We start from the raw sequence: 14143 nt of genomic DNA, 5'->3' as shown, positions 1-14143 counted from the left end.
AAGTTTAAATTGTTTTCATTTTGCATCTATTACTCACGTAATGTAAGAAATATATTTACGAAATAAGTGTCTTTTGGCTGAATAAAATTAATGTAATTATTTCTACTTGGTTAATATATAAAAATTTTAAAATCCTCAATTTTAGTTTTAAATTTTTTTAAATTGTAAAAATTTTTTAATTCGTAAATGTATTTACGATCACTAAAGGTACATCATTAAAGGAATCAATTGAATATATTAATTGATCACATTGAATAATGTTAAATAATTCAAGACATTTTGTTTAATATTGTGTTTGATTAGATATAATGATATCGGTATATAACTACAATAAAATCAGATATTAAAATTGATTAGTTTTGCATTTAATGGATATTTTTCAAACTTAATTGTTCATACCGAAAATATTTAGTATATCGACTATCATTTGTACCATTAAAAGTGTAAAACTTTCATGGTTTTAACCATTTGATGGTGACTTCAATTCAATTAGTAATCTTACCAAGACCTCATCACCCGTGCAATGACTTAAATTTTAGGTCCACGAGTGAAATTTCCAAAAACCTTCCGGGAGCATTTTGTAATTTTAATAACTCAAGGGTACTCTTCATAAATTTTCAATACTCATGGATATTCCCGGCTAAGACGGCTACCAAAATCAAACTGTACTCCGCGCGCGATGGGTGCGCCCCTCTCACCATCGAAGAATCGCTTTTTAACCTTTTTTATTTTCTTTTGGCACGAAATATATAAATTCAAAGCCATATTTTCGTGGTTGCAAATGGCGCCAGCTACTAGCTTCACCCTCTGCTCTTTTCAAGGTTCGTTTCTTTTCATAATCTCTGCGGATTTTCTTTTTTAATTTTCTTTGGAGTTCCGTTATTTTACTTCTCATTATTTTATTTTCTCGGCAATCGTGGAATCACACTTTCGGTTAAGTAAATGTTTATTTTGTTGCTCTGATTCTTGTTTAATCACATTTACCAATGGAATTTATAATTAATTGACTTGATTAAAATATAATAATAAGATAAATTGCCATGTCAGATTCTGAAAAAAATTGATGGAAAATGCATTAAAATATTACAATGTAAGAAATGACGTTGTTCATATTCTCACGCTTGATTTTTTGAATCGAATATTTTTGAAGGAATTATAATAATTGAAATCAATTTGAGTCATTTGAGTCAATAGCTCAAATCGATGATAACAATGACTATGATGAGGGTGATGATGATATCATGCGGTTGATGTTTGTGGTCTAGTTTCTATGCATTTGGACTAAATGACACTATCGGTGTCAGTCAATTGAATGATTTCAAAGAAGATGCTTGATGTTCAGACCATTGAAATGAAATCCACTTTGCAAATTTAGGCCGATGAACAAACTACGATTTGTTTGTTCTTGTCTTCGAAAATGAATCATGGTGGTTTTGAATTAAATTAAAGCTACATGACTTTCTTCATGAAAAGACTACTAAACAAAAGAGTCGTAAGTTTGATGGTGAAATCCATTAGGAGTCAACAGATCAAATATTAGAATTGTTAAAGTGGCACTTCAGAATGCTAGTAGTTTTTGAAGAGCCCTTTGAAAAAGAATGCCACTGTTGGAGAGCTTCAATCTCTTGAAAGCACAATGCTAGTAGTTTGTGAAGAGCCCTTTGAAAAAGATTGAAGAAGTTCTTTGTTTTGGGTGTCGATGCTTCAGCCTGAGTTTTGGGATATAAATCTGGAAAATTGTCACATTTGAATGCTATGCAATACCTAGAATGTGGACTATGCAACTTATTCGTATGATATCTTTCAAGGTGGTCACTCACATTTACGCTTGTCTATGAGCCTATCTTTTGATAAACAGTAACATACTGACTCAGGCCACTGTTTAATATATCACGGACTCTCCATTCCTGATGTTTTTCGCTAAAATCATGCCCCAAGGAGTCATGAATCTTTATTCAGAAAATGTTATGGTGGCAGAAAATTCTCTCTAGCATTTTCTCAAAGCTCATTTATGCTGGCTGGTTATTTGCGCTTTGCTCATGCTTAACAACTACTACTTCTAATATTCATTAGGTCATTGCTGTGCTTACATCCTCTACTTCTTTGCAAAACAAAAGTCTATATGTTACTAAATTGCAAAGAATTCCCTGCAGGTAGAGTTCAAAAGAACTGCTGAGAGAAATTGTTAACCCTTTACTGTCATATATGTCTCAGAATGTGTTTCTTTGAGTCAACTTAAATTCATCTGTCATCAAACAGTTTCTGATTTTCTACAAGTTGCAGTTTCTTGCTTGGAGTTTCTCTTCATCTTGACCGCATGTGGTTGGAAAAATTTGCTCCCTTTGCAACAAAAGAGTCTATCTTGAACAAAAGACGAGGTATGGGTTATGGAATCTCCATGTACGTTTTAGTTATGGTTTCCTTTCTCAAGAGTTTGTTGAATTATGTCAAGTATACAATATATTCCATACCCTGTTTTCCCTTTGTTGTGATGCCACACTTGTAATTTTTTGCAAGCCATACCTTTCTCAGTTGTTGTTTTATAATACTTTACATAAGACAAAGATTTCTCCTGTTGGATTTCTGTTTGTTTGGCCTTAACATTATATCATTTCCTGCTTTGCTTACCTCATTGCTCAATGTGTTCATTGAATGAATCACCTTTCAGAAGCTGTTGGATGACGTGTGCACTAATGTTGATCAGAGGATTTTATTGATAGTATAATTTCAAATGAAAGTTTTATCTATTTGCACATCAAACTCTTGGAACCAAAAGATGTATGAACCTTGTTTGAGCTGTTTTGAACTTCAGCATCTTGCATTTATGTCTTTTTCATGATGCTAATTAGAGTATGTTAATGGGCAAAAGCTATTCATATGAATGCCATTTTTGAAGAATTGATCAGCAACCAGAATTTCTTTTGAATGGTATTAAATTGCCACAACGCAGCTTTATTTTGCATAACTCTTTCCATTATTGAACTAGTCAGTAAATAATGTTTTTCCTTTCTCCTTTTCAATTATTGTTCAAAGAATTTGGGGTGTAGAGAAACCTAGTATGAAGTCGAATTGAAAGAAGTTAGTGAGGGCTTCTGTTTCATTTGTTGAATTTGAATTGTTAAAAGTGACAGCATGAGAAATAGCATACTGGTTAAGAGAATACAAAATAGAAACAGAGGATTCTTAAAAACAGAGAAGGATTCATCTTGCAAGAAATCCCTACATATAGTAAATAACACAACTTGCAACATTACATTGTGTACATTAAGAAGCTTTCTTCTTAAAGAAATGCCTATCAACAGCTCGTAGAATAACTTGCAATAGTATTCTGGTCAATTACAGTTTAGCTAATGTGGTCTCGACCTCATTTCATTGCCTTATATCTCGTGGAGTGCTTTTGTTACTTGATGTGCTTATGTCCTAAATTCTAACACCAATAACATACATCTGCAATTCTGACAATGTATTGCATTTGAAGTTCTACACGTGTCTACAATATAATTTGTGTTTTGATGACATCCAATTCTTTATTTTAGGATATTACTAATCAGACACTTTCAGCAAATCCAGGTCTGCAACATAATATTTCATTTTGACATCTCAACCTTACTGTTCTTCGAGAATAAATTTATAATCAGTCTTCTTCTTTACCTTCTTTCTCCAATCCCACCTGTATGTATATTGCTGAAGAATTTATGCAACGTCCTAAAAGCTGCAACCTTTTTCGTGCATTCTGTGATTTGATTCCTTGTTACTGGGATATTATCCCTCACTTATGTTCCATGTCAAGTGATTGTTCTTCCTTATGAAAATAAGTATTTAGAAATTTGAAAGGTCAATTCTCTCTCTCTTTCTTTCTCTTTCTTTTTCATTAGCTTGCACGTACATGCTCTAAATTAGTTGTACGAACTACACTATCAAGATCCTTAGGCAAGCTATCTATGTAAAAGGTGTACACTCTCATATAGAGTCAGTGACAACATTTCCTACATAGAAGCATAAATGAAGATTATGGCCCAGTTTGCACTTTGCACCACTGTCTTTAATATGATTAATGACATAATCAAATCTCCAAGGTGCAACAATGTTTTCAAGGCCTCTACTATTTTCAGGGAATCACAAGCAATCCAGGGAGACCATATTTTATTGTAGCAAAATTAGTTGTTAGTGGCTGACATCATGATGCTTTTCAAATTTTTGGTTTTACCTTCATAGCAGTTCAAATTATTAATGCCTAATTTGTCAGGATTTATTACGAGCAATAAGATTGGTGATAACTTTTCTCATTGTTCAAATAAGATTAGTGGAAGTTTTGGGAAAAGTAGGCTCAACCCACCCTTAAAAAGAAAGGAAGGAAAAGAACAGCTAAAGTCTAAACCACAAGTGATACATCAATATTTTTGTCTTTTTTTCTTAATGAGGTTTCACAGACGAGTAACACAATCTTTCTGGTACAGCAAGGATTAAAAGGTTTAAAAATGATACAGAACCTTTTATGAAAGAGTGAAGTTCATAAAACAATTATTGTGATGACTCATTGATCATAAATGGGTTGCACTCATGCCTATGCTGATACATACATTTCACCTAAAAGTTACATACCCCAAGCTGCTTGCTTGCCAAATAGTGTGGAGTGATTGTTCAGAGCATCTCATGCACAAGAAAATTATCTTTTTTTTTTTTTGAATTGTCTAACCTAGAGTAACCAACTACAATTGCATGGTTTTTGATATATTTGGCATCCATTAAATTTGATCAATGAGCCAAAAGATGAACTTTTGTAGGGTTTATGTACTTGAAATTATCTTTTTAATTTTTTTGGGCATAAAAATTATCACAATATATGTTATACTAATGAATTTCTTTTTTCACATGTTTGCTTCTGAATTAGATTTGGCTTCTTAGAAGTGTGGTCGACATAGTTTATTTAATCTTAATGATTTCTCTCAATAAAGGAATTCATTATAGTTTTTTTTTTGTTTGATAATAATCTTATAATTTATCAAAGATAGATTGCCAATTGGTATAATGTCATGTGCTGTGGTTGACATGTTTCTGAGCATGCCATGTCAGGTATGGAGTGAAAGGGCATTCCATGCTGAAGAAAAATTTCCATGCCTTCGTAAGGCATTTAAATTTGATTCTTTCTTTAGACTGTTTTAAGTTTTAGTCCCATCGATATTACAAAGTTGTCTTATTGGAAAACTACAGTCCTATTTATTTTTGTGCTAATTCTAAGGTGGCTGTCTTATTTACAGCTTTGATCAACTTATTTTTCTTTCTCCCAAATAGGGAAAAAAAGAAAAGAAAAGAGAAATATGTTTCCAAGCTCAGAGGAAAGTTGTAGCAAGGTTTATGGTGCAGCTTCAAAACCTTTCTTGGAATGTAACCAGTCTTCTTAAAAGTGTCCTGCTATTATGTAAGCTTTCTAAGTTTCTGTAGGGAAGATTATTCCTTTTGTCCATTAACTTTATCAAATGGTACTTTTATTTAATTGTTAGATTTAAAAAAAAAAATACTTGCAGGCCAAATGCAGAGGCTCTTCAAATCAGTTATATTACTTATGTAGAGCTTGGCGGTGATAGATAATCTAACAAATAAAATATTGATAATCATCATTGTAGTTGTAGGAGCATCCTTGCTTAATCACGCCTGCTGGTTGAGAAATAGACCCCATAGTTTTGTCACTGTCTGTAAAGCTAACCTTCGACTGTGATGTTTACATTCCATTTCTAAAGTTATTTCATGGGCACAATGCATAAATTTATTCTTGCCTTGTCATTAGTAATAAATTGACCATTAGTTTTATGACATGTTTGCATGGATTACGTAGTCTCTGCCTGTTTTGTTTCTATTGTCCTTTTTGAATTTTAAAAGAATTAAAATAATTAAAATGGATAGTGAAAGGTGGCACTAACATGGTCATAAAGGTCGGAAGGTGCTTTGTTATGTGCTTACTTCAGCTGTGAACTGGATTCTCATTTTTCTTATTAAAGTTTGGATTATAATATGGATTATGGTGAAAAAATCAAAGGCTTAACTTTAGGCTTCAATTAATGCCAAGGGGACATGACGTATTCTTGGTTAATGATTCTCCATTACTTAAAACAAAATCAAACAAATATTGATGGATTCTGATGCAAATTTCATTCCCTTTCTGTCGTAAAGGGCATTGGGTTAAATACAATCAAAGAAACCAAACATATTTTGATGCAAATATTATGCTCTTGCTTTCTTTCTTTCAGTTTGGGCGCATAATTATTGCTAGACTGATAAAGAACCTTTTGTACTAGGAGAGGGCTGAAAGGAATGCTCGTTTAGAGCTACCAAAGGGTACTAGACTTCTTTTCTTCAGTTTTATGGCTAGTGCTTGAGGAATTAGGACCACATATTTAGATAATAGATATTAGGGAAAGATTGCCTTTGAGGGTCAAGTACCTGAGATCTGTTAATATGCTGTTTCTGAATTGCTCTTTTTTGGACTTTTTGAGTGTCAGAAGTTAGGGGTTGTAATGTGTTGATCTACTGGGCAAAATGGTGTGATATTCTAATGTTGTGTCCACACCTTGCTTGTTTTCTTTTTTCTTTTTAAATAAATTTGCTTAGTAAGAAACCCTAATATGAAGAAAGCTTACAACCAAGGTCATTTTGTTTAAATACACATCTATTCCTTTTTACCCTTGTATTGATTCAATTATTTATCAATCAAAAGGGACATGGTAATGAAAAAAAAAAACTAGCTTTGATGAGTAGAATTCAAAACTGTAATGACCTCAGATTTTTCTTAATTATAGCTTTTGTTCTTTAATTACCAGGTGTTCTACTTTACAGGGAGAGGATCTATCTAGTTTGACCTATCATGGGGAAAACGACCCCAAGCCAAATGGAACTGGATGCTGTAACTTTAATTATGAAGATATCGGGAAGGATACTGGGGCTTGATTGAACAGGGTAATCTCTCTCTCGGCATCCTTTCCTCCCCCTTTCCCCACTTCATTTTTGGTATATATAAACATATAGTAAATCTTATTGAGGGTCTTTTCTTGTTCTTATCTTGTATGTTTTTTGCTTGGATATTAAGGATATTCATACATAAAATTTGACCTTGAAATTTTTTTTAGACAGGCATGAAAATTTAGTTTCTATTTTTTGACTGTTTAAATCTGGTGACGAATAATTCCATTATGGATTTTCTTGTCTTTTTTTTCTCAAGAAATAATTTCTAAGTTGAGTGGATGGGTTGCAGACTTTGTGTGCATTAAACAACAAAAAGAATTGCAAATGTAAAAGGTCACCTGCTTGCTATTGCTCTACTAAAAGCCATATTATAGAGAGATTATCTGCTTTCCGTCATGTCTTAGAATGAGGAAGTTATAACATGGAAAATTATGAGAGTCAAGCCTGCCTGCTTGACAATCGCCATAATATTTGTTGTAATTCATATAGGAAATGGAAAAATGATTGAAACATGACAGATTTCATGAAAAGTCTTCCTTGAAGCATCTACCACACATTTACTCTATTCACAATCTCTGACTGGCTTATCTAGGGAAAGCGAGAAACTTATAACTGACCACAAAGTAAGCCAGTATCTTTTATCCATAACAATGGGGTACAATGTACTTGGAAAAAAGAGTGAATGTAAAAATTATGTTTACTTTTGTTCTTCTATTTTAGAAAATGTTTAGACAATGGTACATGCGCATAATATTTTCCCAAAAATATCTTGTCGGGTGCATCATGTGCTCTGCTGTTTTACCCGGCTCAGTTCTGGTTTCCTTCCATATAAATGTTAGTACTGGATATCTCCCCTTAGGCTTCTGCCATCGCTTATCAGCCCCAACTAAGCATAAACAACTGCCGCATATGGGAAAGAAAATGTAATTTGTGCTTGCTTTTCATTTTTGGAACAAAACCTGCGCTTGTTCATGCATGTGTAATCACAGAAAGGCAACGTGCAAAAGGTATTGTACAGTACAGGTACCAAACTGTGATGTTCACAGATGCCAGCGACTCCCCTTTAGCTCTAAATGGTGCTAGGAACAGAGCTTTTCTATACTAGGAAACCCACGACCGCAAAGCCCTCAAATAGCAATGAGTCCTAACATCAGCTTTTGTAGGCTAATGAGTCTTTGGCATTCTTTAAACATTTTTAGGGTAGGTCATTTGTTGCCCACCCACATGGCCTAGGTGTGTAAGTGGGTGCATCTTCAGCGCTTCTTATTCATAATTTTGCCAATTTCTCTCGTCTGATGGTTTTTATTTCTTTTCTTTTTCCCTTCTTTTTATAGAGGGAGACTGTTTGTTTAGTATTCATGGGCAAGCACCTAGCCGACAAACTAAAGGGGTGAGTTAGTGGAGGATCACATCTTCCTTTTTCAAAGGTTTAGAGGGATGTCTGGATAAACTATTCATTCAATTACCTGTATCATGGCTGAACAAGGTTTTGAGTTAAATGAAAAACCACCACAGCCAGAACAGGATGATGTTAACACAAACCAAACCGAAGTGTCAAATTAAGTGTGCAAAGTACATGATGGAAGACTGTATATTCCTTGAATGTATTCTCCATCAAAATAAATAAATTAACAGTGAAACATTGTTGAGTAACATGACTATATTTGAATAACTTGCCCAAAGTCATTTCTGGTGGGACTCACACAAGCTTTCCTATTGTTTAAATCCATGGTGGGGTCGGACGCTGTCGGTCCGAGCACCTATTTTTTTCGCAAACATTATTATAAATACATGAGCGATTCATTCTTTTTTCCCGTCCTAATCAGCCAAACATTGATGGTTTGACGAACTTGCCCTCCATTCTCTGTCTCTGCTTGGGTAGTATTTTAGCATAGAGGAGCTTTGGTCCGCAGGAATTTGATGTCCATTTATGTAATTGTGCTGCCTGGAAAATTCAAAGGCTGTGTGCTGATAGTAGCACGTTATTATTCCATTTTTTGAATGCAATCAACACAGGTTTTGACTCTTAAAACATATGAATCATACATGAAACAATGGATTGTGTCTTGAGTTTTCAATAAAAGTTAAAAAAGAAAAGAAAAGGAAGAAGCAATCGTTATCACAGTATCAAGATATATTTGGGAGAATCCTACATGTCCTGGCCTTTTGTTGGCTTTCTTTTGGAAGGGAATAGCAAAGCTGGTAAATTTGGAGCAATGTTATTGTTACACCCCATCTGTCTCTCTCTTTAACTACATCCATGCCCAAGATAAGGACGTCATCAAGAGACCTACAATTCTGCCCACATGAGATTTAGGGAAGAAATTCGTTGCTGAAATTTTAATTCCATTAATTCAAGTTAAATAAATATATTAAACAGAATACCGCCCTTTTTTGCTACTTTTCTCCGTCTTTATTCCCTTTTGCAGTGTGTGGCAGATTACGAATTGTATAATTCAAGTGGTGTTAAAAGGCACCCCCCTCTCCCTCCCTTCTTTACGCTATACGGCTTTGACACTTTTAGGGGACTACAAATTCACACCCCACCCCTCGCTTATCCCTCATGTTCAACGCCCTCCTTACTCCTCTCCCCCTCCCATGCTCTCCTAAGGCTCTGACTCTGTTTTTTCTCTGCCTCCATATCCTTCCAGCTAGTTGCATATTTTTATGATCGTCGGCTTTTCATTTCTATAAAACCTATTTTCTTTTCTTTTCTTTTTGTTTTTATCATCCTTCTCGTACCTTACCCTTATGGCGAGGATTGTGTGCCACCAGGGCCTACAGTCACGTCTCGAGTCCCAGCTAGTCGAGCCAAGAGCACTGAGGCTCAAGTTAACTTCAGCAAGACCTCACTTCAGTCAGCCTCGCGAGTTTGCCTTTGAATCGTGTTGCTTTGATTCTAACATCAAAGAGGTTGAGGGGAAATGCTGTTATGATGAAGAAGTTAGCAAGAAAACTGATTCTCTTCATGATAAGCATACTTCCTCAAGTCCTGACTCGGGTGGCTGGAGCTTCCTACAAGCTCTCTCCACCTGCTCCCAATCCTCAAAAGAGATTGTAGAGAAAGAAAACACTTATGTTCATCCTTTAGTCAAGCGTTCTCTGTCCACACTAAGTGAGAAGAGCTTGGAACTATGCACTGAGAACTTGGGTAATGAGACAGGCAGCGACATCCTTGAGGACAGCATTTTCGTATTGACTTCATCAGATTCTGAAGGCGGAAATTCTCCAACAAGGAAGCAACACAAACCCCGTCAACCGCTTGGAGCTAAGAAAGCAACTTCTCGAAATTTTCCACCTCCTCTGACAACGATAAGTGGATCGGAATCTCTTCATGTGAGGCCCCACCGTGAAGACGGGAGGTTAGTAATCAAAGCTGTCAAGGCCCCATCAGCAAACACTCTTTTTCAAGCTGAACGAAGCAATGGCCGCCTTCGACTGTGCCTTTTGAAAGATTCTACTTCAAGTTTTGACTACGAAGAAGCAATAGCCGACAATGAATGTGAAGGAAGCAGTGAAGACAATAAAGAAGAAGAGTTTGAAAACGATAGCAACTGTGAAGCCGAAGAAGAAGAAGAAGAAGAGGAAGAGGCAGAGGAAGAGGAATACAGTGGATACATGGAGGAGGGTATGGATGGCAAAAGGGCGGACGTCGGCGCTGAAATGGGATTGAAAAAGTTCCAAGGTCCTGGCAGAGGGAGGTGCAAAGAAGGTGAACATGAGAAGAAAGATTGTTAAATTGGGAGCCTTTTGGGTGGCTACATCCTAAAGTTTTATTTTGGATCTCTGTCTCCATAATCAAATTCCCACAATTTTTAGTTTGTCCTCCACCCTTTTTGTCTCCCCCCTTTTTTTCCTATTGAATTTCTCTGTTTCGACTTTCAAGGAAAGTTCTCTCGGTAGGTAGTTATTATCGTTATTTGAAGATGCCCTCTCTCTCTCTCCCCCTCTCATATAAAATACAAACTTCACTCTAGTGTTTTCTCTTAAAAACGGGTAGGTGAAGACAAAGACATCATCCACACTCAATGTAAATATCAAATACTTGGTAATATACTCTAAGAGAAACACGGTTGATCAATCATTTAAAACAAAAAAAAAAAAAAACCCCTTCAAACTCGACAAATAATATGAGAGAGGTTGGGAACCGGCCCCTAGTTGTTTAACTATCACAAATGTTCGGAAGATGTCAGGCAGCAGTTAAGTTTGGTTTATTTTTGTTGGGTTGGATTCCCAAACGTGTCCTTTGGGTGACAAATTTCGGTTCAAATTTGAGTAAAAAACAAAGGGGTTCAATCACAGTCACACAATTCAAACTATTTCTTTGGTGATACACAAGAATGTTGAGGGAGGAAAGGTGAATTTGAATCTTAAACCTTTTACTTTCTTAGCATAGGGTAACAATTTTTTAAGTAAAATCCATGAAACTTTTATAAACAGTACACCATTTTGCTTTAATTTGTAGTAGACTGTGTGTAGCTATACTTTTTGTCTCTCCATGAAATCGAGGAATCTCTCCAAAGAAAAAGGTGCCAGCAGCAAGGTCAACTGCCCTGTTTGCACTACAATAACCAATGCAACTCAGGAGAAAGATGCGTTGAAAAATGGAGGCCATCACTCCATTAGATAAAAGTTCGTTGAATGTAACTCCATGAGGTGTACGACATTTGAATAATGTGTAGTGCACCATTTACCAACTCAACAACATTCATGCATAACACTGTAAAAACGAGTCCAATTTCTTCTTTTGCTATTCGTCAAACCAAGGTAAAATAATTGCATCGATTGACATAACGAAAAGCAATTTTACCCCGATTCGATAAATTTTATCTTTATTTCTTGTAAAATTCAAAAGTGAAATCTCAAATTTTAATTATTTAAAGCATCCTCTTAACATGTAAAAAAAGATAATTTTTTTTAAATATACAAAAAAAAAGATAAATAAAAAAAATAATTATTGATCGATTAATCAATCTAATTTCTTATAATCATTGAAACTCAAAAAATCTAGATAAATAACAATAAATTTATTAAACTAACGTAAATGGTAGAATTATAAAAACTGACATAATAAATTTAATTATCATTTATATTTGAATTTATCGAGTATATTATTATATAACATGATTATATTGATCTACAAGATGACTTGTTTTGAAATTTAAAATCTATACTTATAAACTTAAATTATTAATTAATTTATCTATTTTGATTATATAAGAGGTTCAATGATAATAATTATACACCAGAATAGAAGGGAATAAGTTTATGGGTTCATGTGAGTACCTAGCTCATCGTATAGAGTCGGATGATTGTGATAAAGATGAGTATGATCTGACTCATCTTATCGTTATGAATAGGTGCAATATGATGAGTAAAATCTTGACATTTATGAAAATTTGAAAAAAAAAAGGAAGAAAAAGGGAAATCTCGAGTCCAGATTTTCTTGCTCTTCCAATACAACAAGCAGGAGTGGTCAGTGTTCAGAAGATTGCAGCCATTGTTTTGTTACCGTTATCCCTCCCCAAAAGGAGAAGAGAGAAAAAGATAAATTGCGTTAAAAGGGAATCAGAAAGGAAAGGAGGCAAACCAAAACAGAAACAAAACAATATCTAAGGAAGATTCGCATCCGTACGGTACGTTCTGACAAAATCTACATAAGCATCTTTGGGTTTTAATAATTTTCTATAACAGTATGACAGCATGGCCACCACAAGCAGAAATAGGCTTGGACTTTATCTCCCAAAGGTTACAAGTGGTGAGTCCCCTCTACTTGGGGGAGACGTGGACGCCTTAAATAAGGGGAAATGGCTTTCGGTTGCAGCACACAGCAAGCAATGGTCGATCAAAACAAAATAAAAAGTGCAAGCAAGTTGGTGTAGTACTGTTACTGGTACACTAAACCCAAATTTTTTTTTGGGGTTTTGCTGATTGCAATCGTTTTGCTCTCTGCCAAAACGGACCAGGAAGAAAAAGCCTACATGTGAAACGAGGGAAGTTAGTATCTGGGGTGGGTCGTAGTCTCTCCCCCGTGCACTTACCACTCACCCACCACCGACCTTAATCCGCATATAGCTTAGCTTCTTTTTCTCCTTTGGCTTTTGTAGCTGTTGAAATTTGTTGAAACCGTACCATGATCTCTGCATGTGCTGCGATTGCCTTTTCTTATTTTGATTAAGAGTCAAATTAAGGATTTGCCTGGCGACTTTGGTCTTTGTTTCAACCACTTAAACCGACCATTTGTTCTTAGGTTTGTGGGAACGTGGGCAGGTTGGAACTTGGAAGTTGGAAATTCAGATTCTTGTTTCCCTTCCCGCGTAGTTTCAGGCTTGATATGGGTGACTCTGATTAAACATTTCCGAATTTCTCTTTCCCTTACAGAGTGGGTACAATCTAGATATCTTGTATGGTCAAGGTATATGTGCAGTCATGGTTCAGTATATTTGTACAGGTAAAAGATAAAAATAGCATTAAACTGGAAAAGGTGAAGAGAAAAGTGACGACAAGAAGATAGGCTATATATGTGTGCCACATAAACTCATAATAATTTCAATTCGGGTGATTTGACAGAGAACCATATCTTACATATGTGTACACAAGTACAATAGCTGCATCCTGGCCATGTGAGGAGATGTGAGGAGATGTGTATTATCATATTAGTTAGCCGATCCATAAGAAGATTGTCAACTACAGTTAGGCTAAGTTAAAAAGACTTGAGATATCTGGCTTTTAAACCTTTCAAGTTAAAAAACCTAGTGCTACTGCTGCAAACAAAGATAGAGTGGTCCTTGCAGGCTGTTGGAGGAGAGGAGAGGACATTTTCTTCAAGATTAAACCTTTTCAAGAATTGGTTGGATGCAATGAGTGGGTAATATTCGATAGCCAAAAGGGTATGAAGGGATTGAAAGCAGGACCCTGAAAATGGTAGAATATTGAGGGTATCAATTTATAATATATTCATGGCATAAGCCAGATATTCAGATTTTGCTTTCTGTGAACATGCATTCACCATCGTGTCTTGAACATGGTTTACACAAATTCAAATGAACAATACAATTAGACAGCAAAAATTATAAGAAAAATAAAAAAGAAAAAGAAAATGATTGATTTCAACCTCTCTTTTCTTCTCTCCAACAAATATATATATATATATATATATATCTTCTTTTCTTCCTCCCTTTTGTTT

At 35.2% G+C, this 14143-nt stretch overlaps 1 protein-coding gene and 1 long non-coding RNA gene across 3 annotated transcripts; both read left to right on the top strand.

Moving 5' to 3' along the window:
• Positions 1 to 680: 680 nt before the first annotated feature.
• Positions 681 to 8509, top strand: LOC110421788 (uncharacterized). Of its 2 annotated transcripts, XR_002445669.2 has the most exons (5): positions 681 to 821; positions 2284 to 2378; positions 5259 to 5419; positions 6816 to 6951; positions 8292 to 8509. It is a non-coding gene; the product is annotated as an uncharacterized LOC110421788 (long non-coding RNA). The 2 variants fall into 2 exon arrangements; XR_002445668.2 differs by lacking the exon at positions 8292 to 8509 and having other exon boundaries at positions 6816 to 7120.
• Positions 8510 to 9490: 981 nt separating this feature from the next.
• On the top strand, positions 9491 to 10842 carry LOC110421954 (protein FANTASTIC FOUR 3). The gene has a single exon (XM_021435688.2). It carries the CDS (start codon positions 9709 to 9711, stop codon positions 10693 to 10695), a length of 987 nt encoding a protein of 328 aa, XP_021291363.1. The 5' UTR covers positions 9491 to 9708; the 3' UTR covers positions 10696 to 10842.
• The last annotated feature ends 3301 nt before the right edge of the window (positions 10843 to 14143 follow it).

Source organism: Theobroma umbraticum, unplaced genomic scaffold, assembly GCF_002168275.2.
Source record: "Theobroma umbraticum cultivar Fairchild unplaced genomic scaffold, ASM216827v3 scaffold_130.0, whole genome shotgun sequence".
Lineage (NCBI taxonomy): Eukaryota > Viridiplantae > Streptophyta > Magnoliopsida > Malvales > Malvaceae > Theobroma > Theobroma umbraticum.
Note: the sequence above shows the minus strand (reverse complement) of the source record. Positions and strands in the feature narration are given on the sequence as shown.

Coding starts and splice junctions, on each gene's coding strand:
- LOC110421954 (XM_021435688.2), top strand. CDS start 9,709: ATGGCGAGGATTGTGTGCCACCAGGGCCTACAGTCACGTCTCGAGTCC.